This window comes from Rhinopithecus bieti, unplaced genomic scaffold, assembly GCF_001698545.2.
Source record: "Rhinopithecus bieti isolate Rb0 unplaced genomic scaffold, ASM169854v2 scaffold_20154, whole genome shotgun sequence".
In the NCBI taxonomy this organism is placed as follows: domain Eukaryota; kingdom Metazoa; phylum Chordata; class Mammalia; order Primates; family Cercopithecidae; genus Rhinopithecus; species Rhinopithecus bieti.
In genome coordinates, this window is record NW_016809732.1 from 266,166 (window position 1) to 290,110 (window position 23,945).

General features: G+C 52.2%; 1 protein-coding gene across 10 annotated transcripts; it reads right to left on the reverse strand.

The window, feature by feature from the left end:
- Positions 1 to 1,446: 1,446 nt before the first annotated feature.
- LOC108540907 (uncharacterized) lies at positions 1,447 to 22,778 on the reverse strand. 10 transcript variants are annotated; one of them, XR_001888805.1, is made up of 6 exons: positions 22,472 to 22,778; positions 12,434 to 12,541; positions 12,091 to 12,155; positions 11,399 to 11,477; positions 10,474 to 10,611; positions 1,447 to 4,894 (listed from the first exon to the last, which is right to left on the reverse strand). XR_001888805.1 is itself a non-coding variant. In XM_017890164.1 (2 exons), exons 1-2 carry the CDS (start codon positions 21,648 to 21,650, stop codon positions 4,878 to 4,880), a joined length of 306 nt encoding a protein of 101 aa, XP_017745653.1. In that variant the 5' UTR covers positions 21,651 to 21,712; the 3' UTR covers positions 1,447 to 4,877. The 10 variants fall into 10 exon arrangements, 1 of the variants encoding a protein (XP_017745653.1); XR_001888803.1 differs by having other exon boundaries at positions 11,399 to 11,480; XR_001888800.1 differs by having other exon boundaries at positions 11,399 to 11,480; positions 12,369 to 12,541.
- Between the last annotated feature and the right edge of the window lie 1,167 nt (positions 22,779 to 23,945).

The following is a 23,945-nucleotide window of genomic DNA, read 5'->3' on the forward strand; positions in this document are numbered from 1 at the left end:
CTTTCTACTCCCAGAGGGAGCAGGGCATCCTAAGGGTCCCGGCGCGCCCCAAACAATCTTGGGCTCCAGGGTCCTGAGATCCACGCGTTCCCTCGGAGAGTTGGAGTGAGGACAAGGTCCTGGGTCTCCGGGCCAGAGGAGTAGGCCGGGGCCCTACGCCGCGTCCGCCTCCCTCGGTCCCACCCTCTTGGGCCAGGCCCGCCGCCCTTGCTGCCCGGGGCAGGCCGGATTCTTTGCACGTCGTGTCGGCGGCCGCTATTCAGCCGCTAATTGAACGTTAATGGCAGGTGCGGATGAGGTCACCGGAGCTGGCTTTTCTCACACATTTCTCATGCAAATTCGCGAAACTCTAAACAAATTTGAATAAAAAGCTCTTTGTGCCGCGCGCCCCCCAGTCGTCTCTCTCCTGCTCGGGGTCCTGGCTCCTCCCGGTGCCCTGGGGCTCGAGCCGGGAGCTCCGGGGAGCGCCGCCTGCCGGTCAGTGGTTCCGCCCTACCAGTGGTCAAACGCGGTCCAGGCTACTGGGGGGGTGGGGAAAGATGTTTCATTTGGGGTCGTGGGCCCGGGTTAGGTTGATGGGGCTTTTAGGGAGGCAGTGTGTGCAGTTAAGTGCCTGGCATCTGGACAGACAAACGTGAGTGTGCTGGCATCCTGGCTGCAATCCCCCCTCCCCCACCACACACGGAGCCACACGGGCCACTTTGGATGGCCAACTTGGCCTCACTCTCGTTCTTAGTTAAATAGGAGTAAGGACAGTGCCCAGCTATGCACACAGATGTGAGGATTAAGCCACGATTTAAGACACAAACTAGCACTTAGAATAGTGCCTGGCACAGTAAGTCTTGATTATTCTCTGCAGTCCAAAGGCCTTGTGAGAATGAATGCTGTGATGAAAGCAGGGTTGTGAATTAGCTCATACATGAAAAAACTTACCAGGGGCTTTCAAGAGACTCACCACCCCCCACCCCCGCATCCCATTCTGGTCACAGAGATGAGATCTGGAGGCCAACTCCACTGCTTCCCAGCTGTGTGGCTTTGCCTATTTCTTAAGTCTTTCTGAGCCTCTGTTTCCTAGTCTATAAAATAGAATTCAGTCTTACGGAGTCATTGTGAGAATTACATGAGAAGACACTGATGGAAGTTGAGGAGGAGTGTGGGGGCTAGCCCCTACTCTAGAACCTCCAGGACCTCTCTCCTAAGGGCAGGGCACCCTCAAGGCAAGGTAGGCCTTGCACTGGCCATGACCTTCACTTCTTGCCCAAATGACCCTAGCTCAGGTCAAGAAGACAGACTTTCCAAGCCTTGTAAGACTTCTTGCTCCATCCTTTGCAGCCATACCAGGGTCCCCACCACACCCCAAGACATGAAGAGTTGTTTATGCTGGTGGCAGAGTGCTACTTTCCTCATTCATGTCCTCCTAGAAAAACTGACCAGAGACATGGAAGGCTTTGCAAAGAAAATTTATTCATTGTAGGGTGCAAGAAAGGCAGGGGGTTCACAGCATAGGAAGAGACCTCTCCCAGAGGATGCCCTAGTACTCCCTCAGGAGGACCTGTGGGGCGTGGAAGGGTCCTGGTGATTCAAGCTACCTGAGTGCCATTGCTGCTCTCCTACTTCTGCCTCTCCAGCCTCAGTCTTTCCAGAGCCCTCCAGGCCAGCCTCTGGGAAGCACTGGAGCAGGCCTCGGGAGCATCCTCATCTTCCTGCCAAGGACCCCAAGGAACAGCCAATCCTGCAGGAATGCAGATGACCAGCAGCCATGGGCTCCAATCTGTATGAGGTTCTGTAACCCTGTAAACCCCTCCTCTCACCCCGCTGCCCAGTCCAGGTTTGGGCAAAACCCAGGGGATGGCATTAGGTGGAATTGTGGGAGAAGCCCAGCTAAAAGACTATTTGAGGTGACCCTGCAGGGCAGGGGTTAATGTCTCTATATGTGGGCACTGGCAAGGGGAGTCTGCAACTTTAGGGACCTCCTATAAGTGGCCAAACCAAACAGGATCTCTTTGGAGTCAGAGTACAGACTTCAAAGTCAAAGAGACTTGGTTTTGATCTCAGTTCTGGCACTTACAAGCTGTGTGACTTAGGACATGTAACTTAACTTTTCTGGGCCTCAGTGTCCTCATCTGCAAAATGGGTGTACCAATGACACCCACACACCATAAAATGATGAGGAGTCACTGCACTAAGGCATGTGACCTGGGACCTGACAGCCTTCTGCACTTAGTCACTCTTAATGCTTTTTTCCTTCCCAGTCCACTGGCCCCACAGCCAATCTGAAGTGACTGTAGCTGTGCCCAGGCCTCAGGGACCAGGTTTCCCAGACCCCTCTGGACAGCCCCATTACGCCTCTTCCTGCCCCCTGCCCCTGCTCCCTCCCAGGCTACTGAGGCACTACTGAGAGCTCTGCAGGCTGCTGCAGCCCCCGACCTAAGGCAGGTGTAGCCTGACCCAGTGCCACCAGGGAGGGTGGTGTGCAGCATTACCTCTTGGAGACACTTTCCAGGCCATTTACTCTTTCAGGGATGAAGTAGGGGTGGCAATTGCCCTACTGGGCACCCGCACCTCTTCTGCTCTGTGATGTCTTTCTCTCCAGACACATGCTGCTTATGCAAATAGGCCCATTCACAGCCCTGTTCCCCACCCCCCAGCACGGTGATACTTTTGGGCTATAGCCAAATGGGGACACTTCCCAGTTCACCATGTCCAACACTTGGCATGACCCCGGTGCCTCCAAAGGCCTCCTCCCCCAAACAAGCAGGTCCTCACGGCAGAGGGGCAATGTCTGCCTGGAATGAAACTGAGAGCCAAGATATAGCCACCATCCCCCACCCACCTCCCCTGTCCCTAGCCAAGCTCCTGGCTCTGCCCCTCACCTGCAGAGGAGCTCCAACAAACCAATTAACCTCTTTTGATTTGGTGAAACTGGAATAATGATACCCACATAAGCAAGACCCAGTGACAGTAAGCCTGGCACTTAGTAGGTTTTCGATTAACACTAGCAACCATGATGGTATGTGATTATTAGGCCCCAAAACGGCCCATGGCTGAAGCCACCAGTAATTGTGGGATACTTTCTCCAGTAACATCACTACCACCCTCTTAAAGCACCCACGCCAAGTTAGTTGATAGAAGTTAAGCCTATTATACTGAACAATCCTTTACATCTTTCAATAAAAGTATCTTAGGAGCACGAAAAGAAAACAGAACAGTATAGAAGAGTGCATTCCCCCATGCCCACTCCCTAGAGGTAGCCTTCCAGTACATACTTCCGTATATAAGCATACTTATGACTCACTTTTAAACATCTACAAAGAAGATCATACTCCACAGCCTGTTCTGTAACTTATTCTATTCACCTTATCATGTGAACTAGCCAACCTTCCACATCAACTTATATACGGACATCTACCACACTGACTTTTACAGCTGCATAGGTATTCCACAGTATGAACAGACCATAGGTTCATGTCCATTGCTTTACACTCTTAAAAGAAATGCTCTGATAAACATCCTTGTACGTAATTCTTCGGGAACTTTTACAAATATGCCCACAGAGTAAATAGTGCCATTTTTGTGACCAAGTATATTTGCCTTTTACATTTTGATATTGCCACATTTCAGAAAATATTGTAGAATTTACACTCCCCAACTGACAGTGCTTGAGAGTGTCTTAAAATAGGCATGTGATGGTACAGAAAACACAAAATTAGCCTGCCAGTTGGTACAGGCCACAAAGGCACCCACAGAGCCAGCGGAGAATGGCACTGGACTAACATGTTGTCCTTAGGGTTGTTCCCAGTGGTTTCTTCCTATCCAGGCCTCTATAGGCTAGGGGCCCAAGGGTGCCCTGAATCAGAAGGGAGTGGGGCCCACAGGGGGACTGGGTGGAGGGCAGGCCAGCATGTCCCGCCTGAATGATTTCCTGCAGCCATTGTCTCTGCCCTGCCTGGTCTCCTTGCGGGGAGTTTATTCAGGGGCCTTTGGAAAGGGGGCTAGGCAGGAGGAGGGTGTGCAGTCCTCACCAAAGGCACCCAGGAATGTGTCATAGGAGGGAGAGAAAGAGGAAGGGGGGGAACCCATCCCTGGGAGAGACGGGACGTCAAGAACCCCTGACTAATGAATAGAGAGTTTGCCCTTGAACCTCACTGGGTTTCGCCATTCTCAGGCACAGAACAAGAGCTGAGACACGTCTGAGCCCAGCTGCACAGGGACGGCGGCGGTTCATCTCAGACACTTTGACAGGCCGGGCCTTTTCCCTGCATAGCTCAGATCTGCCTCCGGGCTCCCCTGGCAACAGCACAGCAGCATGGCTCCCGGGTCCAGGCCCTGCCTGCTGTGAGCAGGAGGAGGGAGGAAGAGGAGCACCAAGGGGAGGACAGCTGGGGAGAGGGAGTCATTAACTCCTAGAAGGCTGGAGTCCCTTGCTTGGGCAACTTTGCCAGTGTGCTGCCCTTGGTCCTAGGCTGGAAACACGGTGAAGAGCTTCCGTTTGCTGGAGGCCTACCCAGAATGTTCCATGCACCTCAGACCCAAACAGATCTGACAAGAACAGACATAGTGAAGAAGGAGATGCTAGGCCAATGGGCCAAAGGCAAAGGCCCTTGAGGGATGGGTTGGGGTACATTTTCCCAGGTCCCCTGCCAAGTCCCAGATGGGCAGGATTACGGGGTCCTCTTCCTCCATCCTGGTCCCTGGCTGTTACAACCTCAGAACAGAGGCTACTTGTTCTCCCTTCCTGCTGGGCTTTTTCCCTTCTGAGGCTCTTGCATGTCCTGGGGTGGCTTGGCTCTGTGTTCCAATCCTGTGACCTTGGCAAGAGCCACAGTTCCTCTGTCTCCATTTTCATAAAAGCTGAAAAGAGGTTGTCCGATCATACTTCACTTCACAGGACAATCTAAAGATAAGAGAAATAATATGTGAGAAGCTTTGCACTCTGGGGAGGAAGGTGTCCTATAAATCTCATTCAGGTATTATTAGGGCTGAAATTAGGTATTTCTGCCCCCTGGGGAAAGAGGGGCAGTGGGCTGGGGGGAGGCGCTCCTCCAAGGTTGTCTCAGCACTTCCCCAGCAGGGCAGTCCTGAAACTCAAAGGCAAGAGGTCAGGAAAGTTAAGCGTTTATGTCTGTGGCCTTTGAAGCCTCTGGGTACAGCTGGCACTAGGAGGTAAGACAGAACATCATTTCGAGGTACTTTATCTTTGTTATTTCTATGCCTCACTGCAACTTTATGAGAAAGGTGTGGTTATCTTCATGTCAGAAATAAGGAAATAGAGGATCAGAGAAGCTAAGGAGCTGGCCCAAGGTCACGCCAGTCATATAAGATGCTGAGCCCACATCTATGTATCAGCTGTACCAGTGGAAGAGCCGCCTAGCTGGGGTGCTGCGGAGAGGGGTCAGCACCAAAAAGTAGTGTTTCCCCCATGGTTGCTTCTCAGGGATTGGAGCTTTTGAGTCTAACAGTTCTGGCCTAGGGAAGTGGAATGGGGCAAGTCTCAAGGAGAACACTGCAAACCCACCTTGAGGGCCACCTGAGCAAACAAAGCCACCAAGGCAAACACCATTCAGAGCAAAGAGAAGTAGAAGAAAGGACAAAAGCATCCAGATTAGAGGCTGGGAGCATACCTAGGTGAGACTCATGTTCTCTGCCCAAGTCTTGCTCCAGAACGGGTCACTGCCCAGCCCCGTGCCCCTTGCTAGCAGTGAGCTGGGTTTTCATTTTTGTAGCCTCTAGGTAATGGTGCCTCCTTGCATCCCAGGCCAGCTTGAACAGGACAAAGCTAACTGTGCTTCCTGTAAGCCAGGGGGCTGGGAGCAGGGGTTACTGGCAGATAGCAGAGTAGAAGAAGCAGGAAGAACTCCCAGATGAAAAAATGCAGGGGCTAAAAGGGACCTCAGATACCATCTTATTCAATGCTTCTTTTCTTTTTTCTCTTTCTCTTTCTTTTTTAAGAAATAGGATCTTGCTCTGTCATCCAGGTAAGAGTGCAGTAGTGCGATCACTGCAGCCTTGGAACTACTGGGCTCAAGGGATCCTGCCTCAGCTTCCCAGGTAGCCAGAACTATGGATGCATGCCACCACACTTGGCTAATTTTTTCATTTTTTAAGAGTAGGGTCTCACTGTTCACAAACTCAGGCTGTTCTCAAACTCTTGGCCTCAAGAGAGCCTCCTACCTCAGCCTCCCCAGTTACTGGGATTACAGGTGTAAGCCACTGCACTAGCTCAATGCTACTTTTCTGGGTCCAGTAAAGGAGGTGGCTTGCCCAAGATCACTCAGTGGAAAAGTGGGCTAGAGTCCAAATCTCTGACTTCCAGCTAGGTAAAGTTATGTCTTTCTATGCCCTTGTCACTTAACCAGACCACCTTAGGCCGTCAAAGCCATTAATTTCACCCAACAAGGCAAAGAGATAGGCCAGGTAAAAGAAGTCAGTGTTGGCTAAGTGCATCACGTGTCCAGGTGTGGCCTCGGAAAGCCTGGGGCTGGGAGAAGATGCTGCCTGCCTTGAGGTCAAAATCTTTCCATGATGACAGAACATGGCTCCACACTACCCCAACACCACACTCCCATACGCCATAGTCAGATAACAGAAACCATGAACTTTCCCTGGCTGATTAAGAAACAGGCATGAGGAGTTCGATCAGAGCACAAACAGACCCTCTAATCCTGACCCACGGTGCTTCTGAGAAGAAGGGACAGGAAGGAGGGGCAGCTCTAGGGGACATGAGGATGGCGAGGGCCCACAGAAGCAGCTCTTCCTCAGAGCCTGGTGGCAGGTCTGCTGCCAGCTTGGGGCAGGAGCTGGGAAGGCCCTCAGCTCACTGCCCTCTGCTTCCAGGTCCTCTTTCAGGTCAGGCAGGGTGCCCCATGCTAGGCAGGCCTGACTTGCTTGAATGCAAAGATCTCAGGATCCTGTATCCTGTAACCTTCTCAGGAGCTGCCCTCAAGGGATGTCTGTATGCTTGCTGATAAACGGACTCATGATGGGGCAGAAAGACACAGGGACAAGTTCTGCTCAGCTGTGCCCTCCTCCCTGGGTGATGGTTTGGGCCAGCTGTCATTCTAACTGGTTGGTGCCCAACCTGTACAGGTGGTTAAATATTCTGAATGTCACCACTGTCCACATTCCCCAAATCCCAGCTATCTTAAATGACCTGCAGAACCTTAACTCCTTCATCTCTGCCCCATATCTAAAGGAAAAGGAGAAGAAAAATTAACCCCACTGAGTGTTTCCCATGTGCCCAAGAGTCTTCATAGCAGCTCCAATGGAGGTAGCGATTATGATGCTCATTTTATAAATGAGGGTTTGGAGGCTTTGAGACATCCAGGGTCTGCTGCAGAGTCATGGCAGAAGCAGAGCCCTGGGCCTCAGCCCACAGCATCTTCTCCTCTGTTCCTACCCTCCAGCCAAGGTCCAAGGCCTGGGGGCTGCCCCGGTTCTGCTAAGCTGGATGCCTCAGAACCACTCGGGCTTGCATTCACACCCCCACCTCAATTTCCTGTCTCTCCTGGCTTCTCTCAGGGCCCATCGCTGAGAGAATCGGGGGTTCATCTCAGGGGTTCTCTCCCCTGCTCATCTAGGCAGGGAAGCCATTCCACCCAGCATACTTGCTTAGTTCTAGACAAATCCCCACCCCTGACTAACCCAACAGCATATTCCTGGCTGACCAGGGGGATGACACCTGCAACTTACAGAGACTTCTTCTAACTGGGATTGGCAGCCAGAGGATTTGGGGGCTGGGGTAAGGGTGGGGGCAGCTACCAAGCAATAAAAACTTAGCCATGCAGAAAGGGCCAGAAAGCCCTAATCTTGGGAACTTTCCTCCTGAGGGACAAAGAGGAGGTGACGCCCGACTGCATACAGGGTCTCTGCCTCAGCCTCCACTGGGTACCACCTGTGCTGGGTCCAGCCCTGCCGGGCCACTGCCTTAGGAGTGGGAGCTGCGCTCGGAATGTGATTCTCCAGCTTTGCATGACACTCTGTTAGCAGAGTGCGACTCCCAAGATCCCCTGTCACCTCCTAAAGCCTCTGCCAGCCTGCCCCCCAGCACCACAAGGATCACCAGATTAAGGAGCTCAGAGCTACAGCTGAGGCGGCTAAACCCTGGGAGGTAGGAATGGGGAGGGGCAGGGAGGCCAGTGGGCAGCTCTCCCAAGGCCCTGCTGCCCTGCCTCTTCTCCCAACCCATACTGTAGGCAACTCTCTCACTCTATCCCTGCCATGAAGCGCTAACTTCTATCTTCGTTTCTTCTTGAGCTTTGGACTATACCACCAGTTATCCAGCTTGAGTGAGGAGCAGTTCAGGGAGACAGGGAAAGGGGTAGAAAGAGAGGCCCCCCAGAAACAGAAATAAGAGAGAGAGAGGCGGGGAGGAAAAAGGCAGCCCAGATGGAAGGAACAAGTGCACTGCGTATGGGAACTGGCTGGCACAGCGGCATGGGAAGGAAGGTCCCTGCTGGAAGGGAGGTCCAGGGTCTCTCCCCTGCCTGGCCTGAGTGGCTACCTGAGGTTAATTCCAGAGGCTCCTTGTGGGTGGCTCTGGTCAGCTGCCTGGCCCCAGTGCAAGCTACATCCCACAACACCTGATGAGAGAGTGGGAGGGTGACAGAGATTGGGAGGCTGGCAAAGAAGGAACCAGACCCCCTGGACACTTTACCTGAGACCCCTGCACTAAACAGCAGGGTGATGCTTCATCCCACTCCTCACCTACCACCTGGGGTTATTCTGAAGGGCTGTGGAGAGGTGGGAACTCTGAAGTTCCCAGATGAACCCTGACCCTTCTCAGCCCTGTCCCCTGCCCATCCCCACCAACCCCATCCTAGGACCTGCAGGGGGCAACCAGGACACACCTAGGGCCCTGGCCAGCAGCTGCTCTCCCTCCAGCTTCTCGTTTGCCACTGCCGAGCTCCCTTCTGCTTGGCAGTCTCTGTGCAGAGAACCATGGTCTGCTTCTCACTACTGCAGGTTAGGGATGAGGAAGAGCTCCTCTGTGAAGACCTGAGAAGACAGGCTCTGCCTGCTCTTGGTCCTCCCCACACTCCGAAAACAGGAGCCCGCACTGAATATCAACAGGGATGAAATCCTTTCTGCAGCACTCCCCTCCACCCCAGCCAGAATTCATTAGTCCCATTCCTGTCATTGTGCTAAATTAGCGAATGCTAAATCAACATAGTTTTGAAATGGTCACCACTGTTACCACCATCAGAGGCTTTCTGAGCTAGAAGAGAGCCAAGAGATTCCTGAAGTTCAACTCATTCCTCTTGCCAACAAGAAAACTAAGATTCAGGAGTTGGGGTCACTTGGCCTGCCTGAGGTCACATAGAAAACGGTAGCAAGGACATGCTTTACGCCCTGTCTACCAGACCCCTTTCTTTTCAGGCCAGGCCTCTATGAGGTCCTAAAAGGGAGTTTCTCCATCATATCCCACACAAGATCCTGGTCCAACCACAGGCGGCAGGGGTCTGGGGACAGGGGAGGCCGTAATGCGATCAGCAGACTGGCCATCTGGCTCGGGGACGGAGAAGAGTCCAGACTGGCTGTTTCTGCTGCCCGGTCCCAAGGGGCCCTGTGTCGCAAGAGACAGACTGCCAGATGGACAGGCACTGGCCTGGGTCTGGGAGGAAGCCAGTGAGTCCCAGCAGTCAGAGCTGACCAACTTTCAGACATGGAGGGGTGGCGGGAAGAAGGCATAGGGAGCAAAGCCAGGCCTCCCAGAGGGCAGAGAGACAGAACTATAGGATGGGAAAGCCGCAATTCCCTGGCCAGGCTCAGAGCCTGGCTCTCCAGGTAGGCCCAGCCCCTCTCAGCTCCAGGCCTCCAGGCTACTGGCCAGCCACAAACAGGGCCCCCTCCCGGGGAAAGGCAAACACATCTCCCCTGGCACCTTCTCAGACATGCATGCAAAACTAATTAACATGGGGAGACATGCGAGCAGCCGGCCAGCTCCACACCCTCGAGTCCACGCAAACAAGGCGAGCCCTTGTCCAGGGGACGTGCACAAAGCTTTGTTGCTAATTTAGGCATCTGTCTCTGTCTGGTCTGGTCCTCCTGCCTGCGCTGGGGTTTTTCCCAGCCCCTTGGACAATGCTGGGAACAGGCCCACCGATCCCTTATTCAAATCACACCCGGGACAATGAGCTCATTGTGCAGGCCACAGAAAAGGGGATGCTGGGGGGTGGGAGTGAATAACGGGGCATCAGGGAGTAGAGAAGGGTGGGGGGTGTACAGAAAATGGGAACCCAGGAAAGTGTTTACTAACACAGCCCCTGCAGCTGCCTTGGGCCCCTTGCCCTCTTCCGACCTGGCTTGGAGCTGGGGGGAAGTGCTGGGACTCAGAGGTGGGGGGCCCCAGAGTAGAAGGCTCGAACCTTCATTTTATTGACCTCTTCCACCTTCAACAGTTTATAGCTACCTCTGCACATCTAAGGCCAGGCACATTTTTTAATAGGGTGGTTTGGGGGCTTGTTTTATTCTTACTTCAGGCCTAAATGTGCAGATCCCAACTGCAGAAGAGGAGACAAGGCTGAGGGAAGAGATGTTGGCGGCTGTGTAGGGTGGGACCTGCTGTCTCGGCCATTGTCTTCAAGCAACGTTTCATGTTCTCCTCCTTTCCAGCTAATAAATTAGAGAGGAGACGGTGAGCTGCGAAGGGAGAGGCTCCCCATGGATGGCGGCAGAGGGCTAGAAGGCAAGTCTGGGAGCTCACAGCAGATGGGGCTCACCCAGCCCAGCGGCTGCTCACACCACACCTGGTCAGACACTCGCATGCAGCCCTACACAATGAGCAGTATGGAAAAAAATCCACAAACACACATACACACACACACACACACACACACACACACATACACACACACACACGCATCTCCTGAGGTCCCTGAGGACAGCGGGCTTTGAAATGCCCTCCCCCTTTACTGCCACCTCCCCCAGCTCCTTGTTGCACTGAGCACGCCTAGACAAGCCGACAGAAACAGACACACATAGCCTGACACTGACACACAGACACACACAAAAACACACACACACACATATCCAGAGGCAGCCCCAGACACACACACTGACAATGGTGTAATGAATGCGGGAGGGCGAGAACATTCAGTCAAAAGCCCATACCCTGGCTGCCCAGCACCGGGATGGCTAAAAGGTTATGGAGAGGCTGTGAACTGGCTCTCCCAACAACCTCCTCCCCAAGGCTCCCAGGACTGCTGCCGGTGACACAGGAGGTGAAGTAAAATACCGTTTCAGGCATCCAGATAGAAGCAAATTCCTCCAGAGACAGAAAAGTTTGGAACTGGTCTCAGCCCTTAGTCAGTATTGGCTGAACTGTCTGGAATTTTTTTTATAACAAAAGAAAGGGTGCTCAAAACTCATCTGAAGTATCCTGCATTTTGAGATGATATACCTTGAAGCTGGGGCAAAGTGGAGCCTTGCTAGGATAGTTTCCTACTGCAGTACAATCCACAGGTTACAGTGATTCCTTCCTGCTGTTAAAAAAAAAATTCTGTAAAGGGTATCATAGGATGAAGAGGAACACAAATGGTTAAAGTATCAGAAATTCTTTAAAATGTGTTTCTGGGGATCCCTCTACCATCCCAGAGGAATGGAACTATAGTAGGTTGAACCATAAGAAATTGTCAATATTTGACTATTTTTCATCAACAAGAAAGAAATTTCATATGGGTCAACCTAGTAGGTGCTGATTCCAAGAACCACCAAGGATATTTTCCCCTTTTAAATTAAATTACATTTTTTTAAGAGACAGGGGTCTCATTCTGTCACCCAGGCTGGAGTGCAGTGGCGTGATCATAGCTCACTGCAGCCTGGAACCCCTGGGCTCAAGTGATCCTCCAGCCTCAGCCTCCCGAATAGCTGTGACTGCAGGTGTGCCATCATACCTAATATTTTCCCTTTTTAAATTGTCCTTCCCAAACTGGGTTATTTTCTCCCTGAAGTAGAAAAAAAATAACAGTATTCTAAAACCTAAATCTACCTTGGACCATCCATCTACAGCCACATAAATACATCTTTCCAGCAGCTGGAAAGAACTGCAAACACACATGTGCAGCCCAATGCCCATGTCAGGAAGGGACCCACCTTCGGACTCCCGCCACCAGGGCTTCTGCTTCTCTTTTTGCTGTCTTCTGACTCCAGAGCATGTCCTGGATGGGGACAGAGGAACATGAGAGGGAAAATAGAACTGGAAATTGGTCAACTGCACACCCGGCCTCTCTAGCACTGGACTCAGCATGTGCTCTGCCTTGGAAGAAGCATCTCCTGGGCAGCCTCATAACTGAAGCACATGCTGTCCACTGGCCGCCATATTCAAACCCAAGGCCAGACTCTGTGCATGCAGTATTCATCCAGCAAATCACCTCCAGGAGACCCAGGCAATGGAAGCCAAAGGGTGTGGACGCCACCCAGCGTAGGGAAGGCCTACTCATTGCCAGCATCTGGACATCCACTGGTCCTGTTGCTCACTGTCACAGAAGTCAGAGCACACCATGTCTTCCTGGGAAATCACCATCACCAATCTCTCTGGGGTTTCCTAAGGAAGGAAAGGTTGGAGGCTTCAGAAGCAGAGTCCAGCACTGCTCTGTGTCTCACCACCTGCTTCTCACCTGGCCACAGAGGAAAGCCTGTTCCATGTGTGCCCATCCTGCCCACCAGCAGCAGCTGCTGAGGGTGCACACTTCCCCTGAAAATGTAGCTAAGGACCTGAGGCTCTATTTAAAGATACAGAACCACCTTCTATACAGCCAGAAGTGGCAGAGTCCCTCTTATATCCTTGACAAATGCTATGTAATTTCTTTTTTTTTTTTTTTTTTTTTTTTGAGACGGAGTCTCGCTCTGTCGCCCGGGCTGGAGTGCAGTGGCCGGTTCTCAGCTCACTGCAAGCTCTGCCTCCCCGGTTTACGCCATTCTCCTGCCTCAGCCTCCGAGTAGCTGGGACTACAGGCGCCCGCCACCTCGCCCGGCTAGTTTTTTGTATTTTAGTAGAGATGGGGTTTCACCTTGTTAGCCAGGATGGTCTCGATCTCCTGACCTCGTGATCCGCCCGTCTCGGCCTCCCAAAGTGCTGGGATTATAGGCTTGAGCCACCGCGCCCGGCCGCTATGTAATTTCTGAGAGCTTTATCTTACTAACATACACACACCAACGTCAACAAAACCGCCAAAATAGCAATAATAATAAGATGAAACTTATTGCCCTTCCCATTCCTGGAAGGCAAGAAAGAATGACAGAGGCTGCAATTTGGGCTTTAGGGCTAGTGAATTCATTTGCAGGACTAGGCCCAACCCAGGGGCTGTAAGAATTACTCCCCAAAACCTCAGCTGTATGAAGAGAGGCAGCTGGGTATCCCCCATTGCTAACTTATATACAGGCCCACTTGCCAAAAACTGTACTCAGGATCCAACCTGGGTGCAGGGTAGCATGAGAACCAGGGTACAATTCTAGCCTTGGTGCTCTGAACAGCATCTGATTTCTTCTGAGGAAGAAAAACCTACATGAATTCATCAAGATGTAATTTATTGTTTGATTACATTTAAGATGTTTCCTACCAATCTCAAAAGTAAATCTCGATAGATTACTGCTATTTTGATTTATAAAATCAAACTGCCTTTTAGTCTGGGTGTGGTGGCTCAGGCTGTAATCTTTTTGTTGTTGTTGTTGTTGTTGTTTTTGTTTTTTTGGTGAGACAGAGATTTACTCTTGTTGCCCAGGCTGGAGTGCAATGGCACGATCTCGGCTCATCGCATCCTCTGCCTCCCAGGTTTAAGCGATTCTCCTGCCTCAGCCTCCCAAGTAGCTGGGATTACAGGCATGTGCCACCACGCCGGCTAATTTTGTATTTTTAGTAGAGACGAGGTTTCACCGTGTTGCCCAGGCTGATCTTGAACTCCTGACCTCAGGTGATCCGCCCGCCTCTGCCTTCCAAAGTGTTGGGATTACAGGCGTGAGCCACTGTGCCCGGCTCATGCTATAATCTCAACACTCTGGGAGGCCCAGGTGGGAGGATCGCTTGATGCCAGGAGTTTGAGACCAGGCTGGGCAACAAAGAAAGACCCTGTCTCTACAAAATAAATTTTTTTATATATAAAATAAATATAAAGGTCTGGGTGTGGTGGCACATGCCTGTAGTCCCAGTTACTCTGGAGGCTGAGGCAGAATTGCTTGAGCCAGAAGTTCGAGGTTACAGTGAGCTATGATCAGGCCACTGTACTCCGGCGTGGCCGACACAGCAAGACCTTGTCTCAAAAAAAAAAAAAAAAAAAGGTGTTTTTAAAATGAAGAAAGGGAAACTGAAATGTCACAATTCTATACAGAAACAATGGAATCTAGAGAATTACAGTTCTAGCTGAGGCTAAACGACAGCTTAAGGTCATAACGGGCAAAGCATGACATGGCCTCTGACGCTGTTCTCCCAGGCTCTTGGGACATGGAGAGGGGCAGGAAAGTCAATAAGCCACAAACTGATGATAACTGTCAGACCCGGAGTGCCTGCTAATCTAGCACACCACCTCTGCTAGCCTGGCCTTCCAGCTCTAGACGGATATATGCCTTTCCACATCACACAAGCGAAAGTGCTGGGCCAGGGACTGTGGTTTCCTTCTCTGTATCCCCAGGGCCTTGCCCAGAGGCTGACACATAATGTGTGGTCAATAGACACTGAATGAATAAATGAGTGTGGTAAGAAAAAATACAGTGTGGCATGGGAAGACTTCCAGTTTCAGAGCCCCGCAGTTCCCTTGCAAAGTGGGAAATGGCTCCACAGCACATCCCTGGGGCTGCTGACGTCCAGGCCAGGTACCATAAGAGGTGAGTGGCACAGGGTGGGTGTGGCTGCTTAGCTCAGGTTGGCCCGGGCAGCACAAGGCCTGATAGCCTCCAATGCCCACCAGTCTTGCACATGGTGACCAAACCAATTCTCTTAGCCTGCTCCCTACCTCGTCATTCTTATCCTCCACCATCTGACCTGACCTATATCCAAATCTCAGGCCCAGTAGAGCAGGAATCCTCCTCCTGCTTCATCTCCACAAAAAAAGGCCCTAGTCGAAGAGTTCTCCCCATTGGCAGGGATGCTGTCTTGCCCTCTCGACAGCCTAGAAGACCTGTTTGGGCACAGTGAGGCTTCTCCACCCCAATCTAATTCCTCTTCTCTTAACTCCCAAGGACAGAGACAAAACATCAAAACACTCTGCTCCTTGGATGTGTGCCACCTTAGGCTGGTAATAGCTAGTTTCTCTGCTCCTAGAGGTCAGGAGTTCTCCCTGCACTGCAGAGCTTATGGCTGGTCTGTAAACACCAGAGCTTATTGTAGAGTGACTAACAGAGAGCTGACCCTGGTCCCTTGCTGGCCACCTTACCTGGCCTTCACTCGTGACAGACCAGCAAGATGGGGGATGCATCTTGAGTGTCACAAGGTAAGTATTACTATTCCCAATTTTGCAGATGGGAAAACTGGCTCAGATGAAGAGGGGAAGGAGTGTCCTGTGGGCTCTGAATTAGATCAGACCAACCCCTCCACCTGGATACCCACTGGGCCACACTGCCTCTGCCTTACACCACCATGGTCTCGGAGTCTGTCACCCACAGTAGAAGAGAGAACAGTGAACTCGATACTGGGTAAAAGAAGTTGCACATTCAAAGGGAAGGGTGGCTATAAACTTGAGACTTGTTTCTTTACTCCCCTTTTCCCCAGCACTCATCAAGGAGGTAACATGCCTTCAGAGGCATCTGCCACCTCTCCTAACCTAAGGAGACAGTAGGAGCTATGGTGCAGAACTGGGCAGATAGGAGGAAGGCTTGACATTCTCTGCTTAAGGACAAGATGAGATGGGACAGAGGATGTGGGCCCCCTTCCCTCCTCCAGAAGACCATGGGTGCTGCATCGGGGGATACAACATTGCAAAAAGCAAAAGGCCAGCCTCATCCTGAGCAGCCACAGTCCCTTGGCACTGTGGGCAGACTGGTAGGCTTGGGCCAACCCCCTAATTTTACAGACTGAGGCACAGCAGGGATATGGAGCACACAATTAGGAGATAAATCCGGACTGGGTGGTATGCTGCTCACCCCTCTAGCACTGTACCAAGGCTCCCAGGGACCCAGCATGGAGCCCTCTCATCTTGATTCTCCAGGTGTACTGCCAGCCCCAAGCAGGAGACACTGCAGAGGCATCCTTTGGCAACCCAAATGAACTCAAGCTGCTTCCCAAAGCCCAGGCTGATTCTTTGGGAGACAAGGACTCACTGGGGGCTGATAGTCCCTCCTATGCAAGGGCTATAGCTCCTGTAACACACCCCACGCAGTCACCCAAATGGCATTTGGCTTAGAAAAGAAGGGGAAATCCCTGGTCCAATTTACTATTCTTTTTTCTCCCCAAGAGACAGCCCTCAAAGGAGATATAATATACAAAGCATTAGCACAGAACCTGGCACAGAGTAAGTGCTCAGTAAATGGTTCCTGTCCCCATGATCATGACTCATTATGACTTCCTCGATGCCCATTTCTCACCTCCCAGGTTCATGTGAGGAGCCTTCTTTTTATAAATTCAAGGCTTAGTGGAGCTGGAAGACCCTTAACCCAGTCCAGGGTTTCCAGGCAGGAAACTGGAGTTTCTGAGGGAGAAAGGGGGCTGGAGGCAAGCCCAGACCCACAGCCAGGGGTCCTCCAAGGGGAGAAAGCTAACTGAGGCCCCTCTGCCCTTTGACAGCAGTATGAGCCCAGCACCTCCCCGGAAAATCTCTCTGAGGCCCTGAGGCTTGGCAGGGAGCCAGGGCAGGAGGCCTCTCCAAGAAGATGCTGGCTCTGAGCCAAGACGCATCCCAGAAGCTCCAGCTCAGGGAGAGCAGCAGAGGCTGAGGGGAGGAGGGGCAGCCAGGAGAGGGGTGACAAGGAGCCCTCGGGCCAAAGGAAACAAACCTGCTGAAAGTGGGTTTGGCACGAACCTGGGATGCATGGCTGCCTTCCCGTGCCCTGTGGTTTCTGCACATCTGGGAGACTATGAAATCACTGCTAGGGACGGGGGAAAGAGGACGATCCTCCTGTTATCTACAGCTGTGCCCATTCAAACTCTACTGGGGCACTGTTAAACCTTCATCCAAAGATTCTTCTGGGGTTTACCTATTGGCTGCCTTGTCCCCACCTTAAATGCTGAAAATCCAATGTTGCCTACAGATTCAAGCCACGACTTCTGCCTCCAAGGACTGAGGGGTAATCTCCAATTAAAGGGCTGTACTAGGCACTCCTAAAAGCCCCTTAAGGCCCGAGGCTCTCTATGTGCCTCTTCTCTAGCTTTTCCATGGACCTCTATGCACAGAGCCCTGTGTGGCCACAAGCCTCCTGGGGGAGATCAGGATTAGTTACAAAGCACTGGGGATGGAAGAGGTCTTGAGCCTCTAGTGTAGACCTCACTGTCCATTGAAAATACGTCACTTCCAAGCATAATTTTAAATGTTTCAGAAGCTTCATTAAAAAGTAAGAATGAACATGTCATTTTAACAATATATTGTACTTAACCCAACATTATCATTTCAACATGCCACGTTGACCACATTTCATGAGATCAACAGCATGGGTGTCTAGTGGTTATCATACAGGACAGCACAGCTCTGGACAACAGCAACCTCTCCCCATTTTCAGACGAGGATGAGAATGTGGTCCAAGTATCTAAGAAAAGGGCAAGAGGATAGAAAGGGAAGCCCCAGCTGTGCCCATCAGCCTTTCTCTTCAGTTTCCAAATACACAGTCATGGCCTATGAAATAGATAATTTTATGATCAATCAAATTCAGGGAGACTACAACATAAACCTATTTTGAAGCAGACAACCCAGAGAGGAGCAGAAATGAATATACTTGACATTACAAGGCTAAGGAACAAAGACCAACAGGAAGACACAAGAGGGAGGCTCTGGGAGACCTCTGCATTAGATGCCAGTCTTGCTAAGGACCTCTGTTTGTACAATCTCTGCTCAGGGCTACCTGGCTCCTATGGTGTGTAAATACTCCAGCACTGGGTCTGGTGAATTTTCTACCATGTATCCCTGTAGGAACTACCCACAAAAGCTCCTCTCTGCTTTAGAAGGCAAGAACAAGTCGTGCATTTACCCAGTGCTTCTAGTCTTCTTACTCCGAGTCGCCATGCCAACACACAGTCATAATTACCGAGGAACGCGTCAATAGTGGCAGCATTGACAAAGACACTATATCAGGGCCTGTAAGCTAAGCAAGGTCAGGCTCCTCGAAGCCCCCCAGCTTCCTGCCCACTTCCTTTATTCCACTCTGATCCATTTCTTTCTCTTCATTCTTTTTCTCCCACCCAGATGGTCTCTGATTATATTTTCTCTGTAGAGAAAGGAACTACAGCTCAGCATATAAAACACTTTTATAGCAATTGGGAGACAGGTTCTCCTTGGAGTCCTGATTTTAACTTGTGGGAAAAGTCCCTTTAACATCCAGGCCTCAGTTATTTTGCCGTGAATGGGGAGAATATTTTAGATATTGCCTATTCAGCAGATGGGTGGCTGCATTTAATTCGCCTTCTAAATTCAGGGCTGATTTGTGTTATCTAGTCAACTCTAAGATCATCTTTCTGATCTGCACCACAGGTACCAGAAGCTCAGGGAAACAAAAGACGGTTCAGATCAGAGAGGGAGCTGGTTTTAACACCTCAAGAACAGCAGGGCTTGTATTTCTCCCCAGGAAAGGCAAAAATCTCAAAAAAGGAGCCAGGAGCAGCTGAATGGTGGGCTCTATCAGATTATAAAAAGACAAGTGGGATGGATGAGAACTATCAGGCTAAATGACAAGCATCCTGAGGCCCCCAGTGAAACAGGACATGCACCCATTTAAAATGAGAGGTCAGAAAAAGAAGGCAGACAGCCATCACCAGAGCCCTACGCAACAGCGCCCCAATTTCAGAACACCCAGTGCACCAACATCTGAACTTACAAAGGAGATAAATTGGAGGTTGATGATTAGCATCACAAAATGATTATTCCCTTTGTAAAAGGCTTCACTGCAGGACTGCTTTAAATAGTGCATTTAAACCATGATCTGATTTGCTAAATTCGATTTATACACATCTACTGCCTAAGCTGGCGTGCGGCTGTATTTACATGTCTTCCCTTGGCACAGAGGAGGGGAGAAGCCAGCCATTATTTGGGGCCTTTAATCCTTGTAGACAGTAACTAATCTGAGAAGCTGAACCCTGTTTTTCTTCCACAGCTGGGGCTTTAGCTGCAAACCAGCCCTAGTCACCTACCCTGCTTTGTTCATGCAGATTCTACCCAAAGACGACAGAATTTGGCCAGGATCTGTTGGAGCCTTTCTGCCAACAGGGACTCCCATCAAGAAGCACAACCCTCCCCACACCCAGGGGTGACACCTTTCCAGCCTAGAATTCCAGAGAATCTGGTCTGTTGCAGGTCACTAAATTTATTCAGCACCTACAGTTATCATGCCAGGGATTCAAATGCTACCTTTTGGGAGCCATGGAAATTTACTAATCTCAGTCACATTCTGTGATTCGTACTTAAGCCGTGGGAATTAAACCTGAGCAAGTACAGAAAGGCTGTCTCTCCACCCAAAGAGGACAAAAAAATGAGTCAGCCAGGTCTCATGGCCACTGTGCTGGTGGGGAAACCTCCCTTAGTTCACCTAAAGGGACTTGCAGGTGTTACTGACAACATAGTCCCCCAAGAGACAACTGACTCTTTCCTATAAGGTCCAATAATGTGATGGGGCAGAATAGGATGACTGACAAAAGGGAAAACACACTACCCACCTCGTACCACTTGCCAGGAGAGAGACCTAGGGAATTAAGGATCAGGAACCTAACATTAAAAAAATAAAGGCCCCCTAGAAAACTGAAGTCAGGGACTTCCCCTCTACCACCACCCCCATCCCCTCATTATCAGAGGTTTTAGCCCCACTCAATTATCAAATATTTAGAGACACCCACAATGATGAGTCCAGCCCAGCACTAGGAACTGGGGGAAAAGAAAGGAACAAGGCAGCATCCAGGTCTGAGCAATTTATAGTGAGGAATGGAGTCGCTAGACCACAATTAAACTGTCTCCAAGTTGAGAAGCCCACTAAAGCCTGGTCATGAGAGGATGGGAACTGGACTGGGAGTCAGGACCTGGGTCTCAGTCCTCACTGTACTAGCTAATTTTGTGACCCTGGTGAAAATCACTTAACCTCTCTGGACCTGGTTCCTCATCAGTGACATGAGCAGTTGACCTACATAACCAGTAAGCTTTACATTTTCTATAAGTCTCATGCAGGAAAAACGTTCATCTCTCTAAATTCCTGATGAGTTTCATTTTAAAAACAAGGTTATCACCATCATGTTTTCTTTTCGTGGCTGCCAGGAAGCTCAGAACAATCACATTATTCAGTCACACAATCTGAGGCCAGGGCTTTAGACTGGGAGGTTGGGGGATGACAGGAGAGCCCTCACTTGTGAGGCAGGGCTGTGTGGGGATGGGGACTTGGATTCAGGAGAGGCTTGGTGCTTATTTGAAAGACAAAACCACAACGGTGATGAATCCCTGTGTTCCTGTGTATGTGCAGAGATAGGTTGGGAACGCAGGCCTTGGGGCAGATAGCCCTGAGTCCACAACCGGCTCTACCACATCCTAGCTATGGCAAAAGACACAAATAGTGAATCATCACCCTGTCTGTCAAGGTGAGGTCGAATTCTCTTGAAGCTGTTAGCAATAGCCCTGGCACAAAGTGGGACTCCAAAGACACAAACTAGTATTACTGAAGTTTCTTGGTCACTCTGCATATAAATGTACACATCTGGGATCTGCTTCAAGGCAGCGGTGGATCAATGCGGAAAGCTAGAAAAACAGTGATTGTGCTTAAATTATTCACGAGGGTAGGATAGGGGCAAAGGAAGCAGAAGGCAGAAGGCCCCCCTCTTAGGCCTGGAGGGGGCAAGCTCAAACGTGCAGCTCCAATGCCCGGCCCGCTTCATCCGCATCTGACCCGCAGCCTGCCCTGGGATGGTGTGAATGGAGCCTCCAGGCCGGTCCTCAGCCCCAGCCACACGGACCATGAAGGCCCTCGCCAGCTACCGTCCGGGTTTCGAGGCCCACGGCTCCCTGGCCCGTGGCTATCCTTGCACTTGGGACCACACTCAGCCCCAGGAGGGCGGCCTCGGCCCGCTCGCCATGTCGGGCTTCGCGGTTCCAAGAAAACGCGGGCGTTAGCCACGCACCTAGCACTCCTCGAAAATAATCAAAGAGCTCGAAGCGCTCTCGCTTGCAGACTCCAAAATAACGCCATTGTTCCCCACGCGGGGAAGGCCGTTTCCGCCCCTGCCCGGGTCGGGCAGCCCAGTGAGGAGGGCTCTTACCGGACGCCTTTCTCCCCAGCAGCCACGACACGCACAGCCGGGCTCGGCGGCTGCGGCTCCGGGGACCGGGCAGCCGCGACGGAGGATCCGGCTGGCTCTGGGCAGGAATACGGCAGCCATTCGCTCCTCTAGGCCTCGGGGTAATGAATAACGGGGCATCTGTCTGGGGCGAGCGGGCAGGGCGCGCTGGACGCGCGTTCAGCTTCGGTGGGCCGCGCGGCTGGGCGAGTGCGAGGAGGGGATCGGCGGGACCTTGGCGTGGTGACCTCCCGGGTGCCCACGCAGCCATCTTGCCGCCCCTCTTCGCGCTCTCAAAATGGCCTCCCGGGTCCGCGGCGCGGGCCGAGGGGAAACAGCCGCTGGCCTGCCGGCGCCCTTCCTTCCTGCCTCCCCAGCCCCGGGCGTCCAGTGGGCGCGCGCCCCCAGCGCCCGCACTCTGGGGCCTGCCACGACCTTCCCGGCCTGATGCCAGCTCTGGGCTGCGGGCGCTTCGGGTTGCGAAGGCCGTAGGCCCAGGCGGTGCCCTGGCATAGACAAGGTGTGAATGCTTGGAAAGGATTCTTTGCTTAGGCTCTTGCCGTACCGCGGCTTCCGAGTTTGTGCCTCTTTTCCCAGTTTCCCTAGCTCTGGGTGGGCAGCGCGGGTCCAGGCCCTGAGCTCCGCGGGGGCCGGCCTGATCCTGCGCAGGCGGGAAGCAGCCACGCCACTCCCAGCTAAGGCTCTAGCAACCGAGCGCCTCAGGCTCCCGCGAACTCCGGGTGTCCAAGAAGCCGCCTCCGGTGCTAGAACCGCCAGAGCCGCCATTTACTTTGCGCCCACTGTGTGCTACACGCCGTGCTCTGCCAAATTATGTCATAGAGCACAACAAGCCAGCAGGTGTATGGTTAAAGCCATTTCACAGGTTGAGGGTGAGGGATGACATTGGATCCGGGCCTAGGGAGGAGGGGAGTAGTCTTGCTGGTGACCCTGGTAAAAACATAGGCGCACTACCAACCTGATCCTGGAATTTCCCAACCTCCCAACCCGCAGCCCACTCTCTGAGACATCTGGGGCGGAGTGCGGGTGCGGGCAGCCAGCTCCTCCTCCCACTCCCTGGCTCTGGTCGCTCACCTCTCCTCCGGTGGGCCCTCCTACTAGTAAGTGCTGCTAGCTGCTGGCGAGTTCGTGACTGCGAAGAGGGCGCTGATCGCAGGCGGGAACCGCGCCAAGGAGGGAGGCACCACCAGGGGAGTAACTGTAAAACAGAGCCGAGATATCAGGCACCCCCCACGACCGCCCAGAAACATGCCGGGCCTTCTTGAAGGTGCACTCAGGGTCGCCTAGCGTTGGCCTGGGGGCGGAGACACACGCGTCCTCAGGTCACAACCACAGCCTGAGGAGGTTGCTGGTCACTGGTGGCGCCTCAACCATGCCCTCTCAGGACGCAGGAAAGAAATCGGGTGGGGGCACCGGCTAAGGGGGTTGGGGGTCTCCGGCTGTTCCGTCTCACCCGGAGCTCCTTACCCGCCAGCTAGCCACGCTTCCAGTCATCCGCTTGGCTACCGCAGGGGCAGGCGAGGGGAGCGACCCTCTGCCTGCGCAGAGCTGGAGTTCCGGAAATGGAGAACCATGAGGTTCTCACCTGCGACCCAGACAGCACACCGTGGAAAGCCTGCCCGAGACCACCTCGGGACAACCCTTGCTGCTCCGGACAGCGCCACTCGTGAATCCTGAGATTCGGAACCTTCCAGAGCTGGAACCCCAGACCATTTTCGGAAGGCGCCAACTGTTAGAAATGTCATACCCCAAGCTAACGCGGGCCTCCCGGCAGCACCCCCTTGGCTCCCAGCCCCAGCCGTCTTGGCAACGCAAGTCAGTCCAGATCCTGCTCCCTTCAAATCTCTAAAGACATTTATGTGTCCCCCTCCCCAGGCAGCCAAGCTGGGAACTTTACACCCATGTGCAACCCCGCTCCACAAGCCGTTTTTTGGGGTGCCCATTCTCCCACTTCAGACCCAGTGTGTATGGCATGCCCTGGGGGAGGAAGGCAGCCCGTCATCCGTCCTTCTATGCGATTTGGGGTATCTATTAGGGTGTTCACTGTCTCCAGCAGGTGGAATTTCAAACTTCAGATCCAGACTTTATATGCATCCCTTGCCCCAGCCTGGAAAAAAGAGCTACCATTTGCTCAGTGCCCACTGTATGCCAGGCACTTTATTTGTATATTTTACTTAATTCTCACATAACCCTTGGAGGTATGGGTACTATTGTCCCCATTTCACCCAGAGATGCCTGTGACTTGTCAAGGATACAGAGTTGTAAAGTCCAAAGCATGCAAAAGAACTCTGTCCCACAGGCATGGGCATGTCTCCAGTCCCCAGCTGCTGCCCTTCTGGAATCTGGACTGCCAGTTTATTAACCTGGTCCTGGATAGTCCTGGATCTTCCACCCTAGTGCCTCAAATCAGGAATTGTCACCTTCAGAGGCAGAATAGGCCACAGAGGCAAGCCAGTCCTCCTGCTCTCCCCATGACCAGTGATGGGGAATTTCTGCAGCCCTTCTGGACACCCCAGAAGCATTTCCACCCCTCTTTAGTGTAGGTCCA

Coding starts and splice junctions, on each gene's coding strand:
- LOC108540907 (XM_017890164.1), bottom strand. CDS start 21,650: ATGGCTGCGTGGGCACCCGGGAGGTCACCACGCCAAGGTCCCGCCGAT.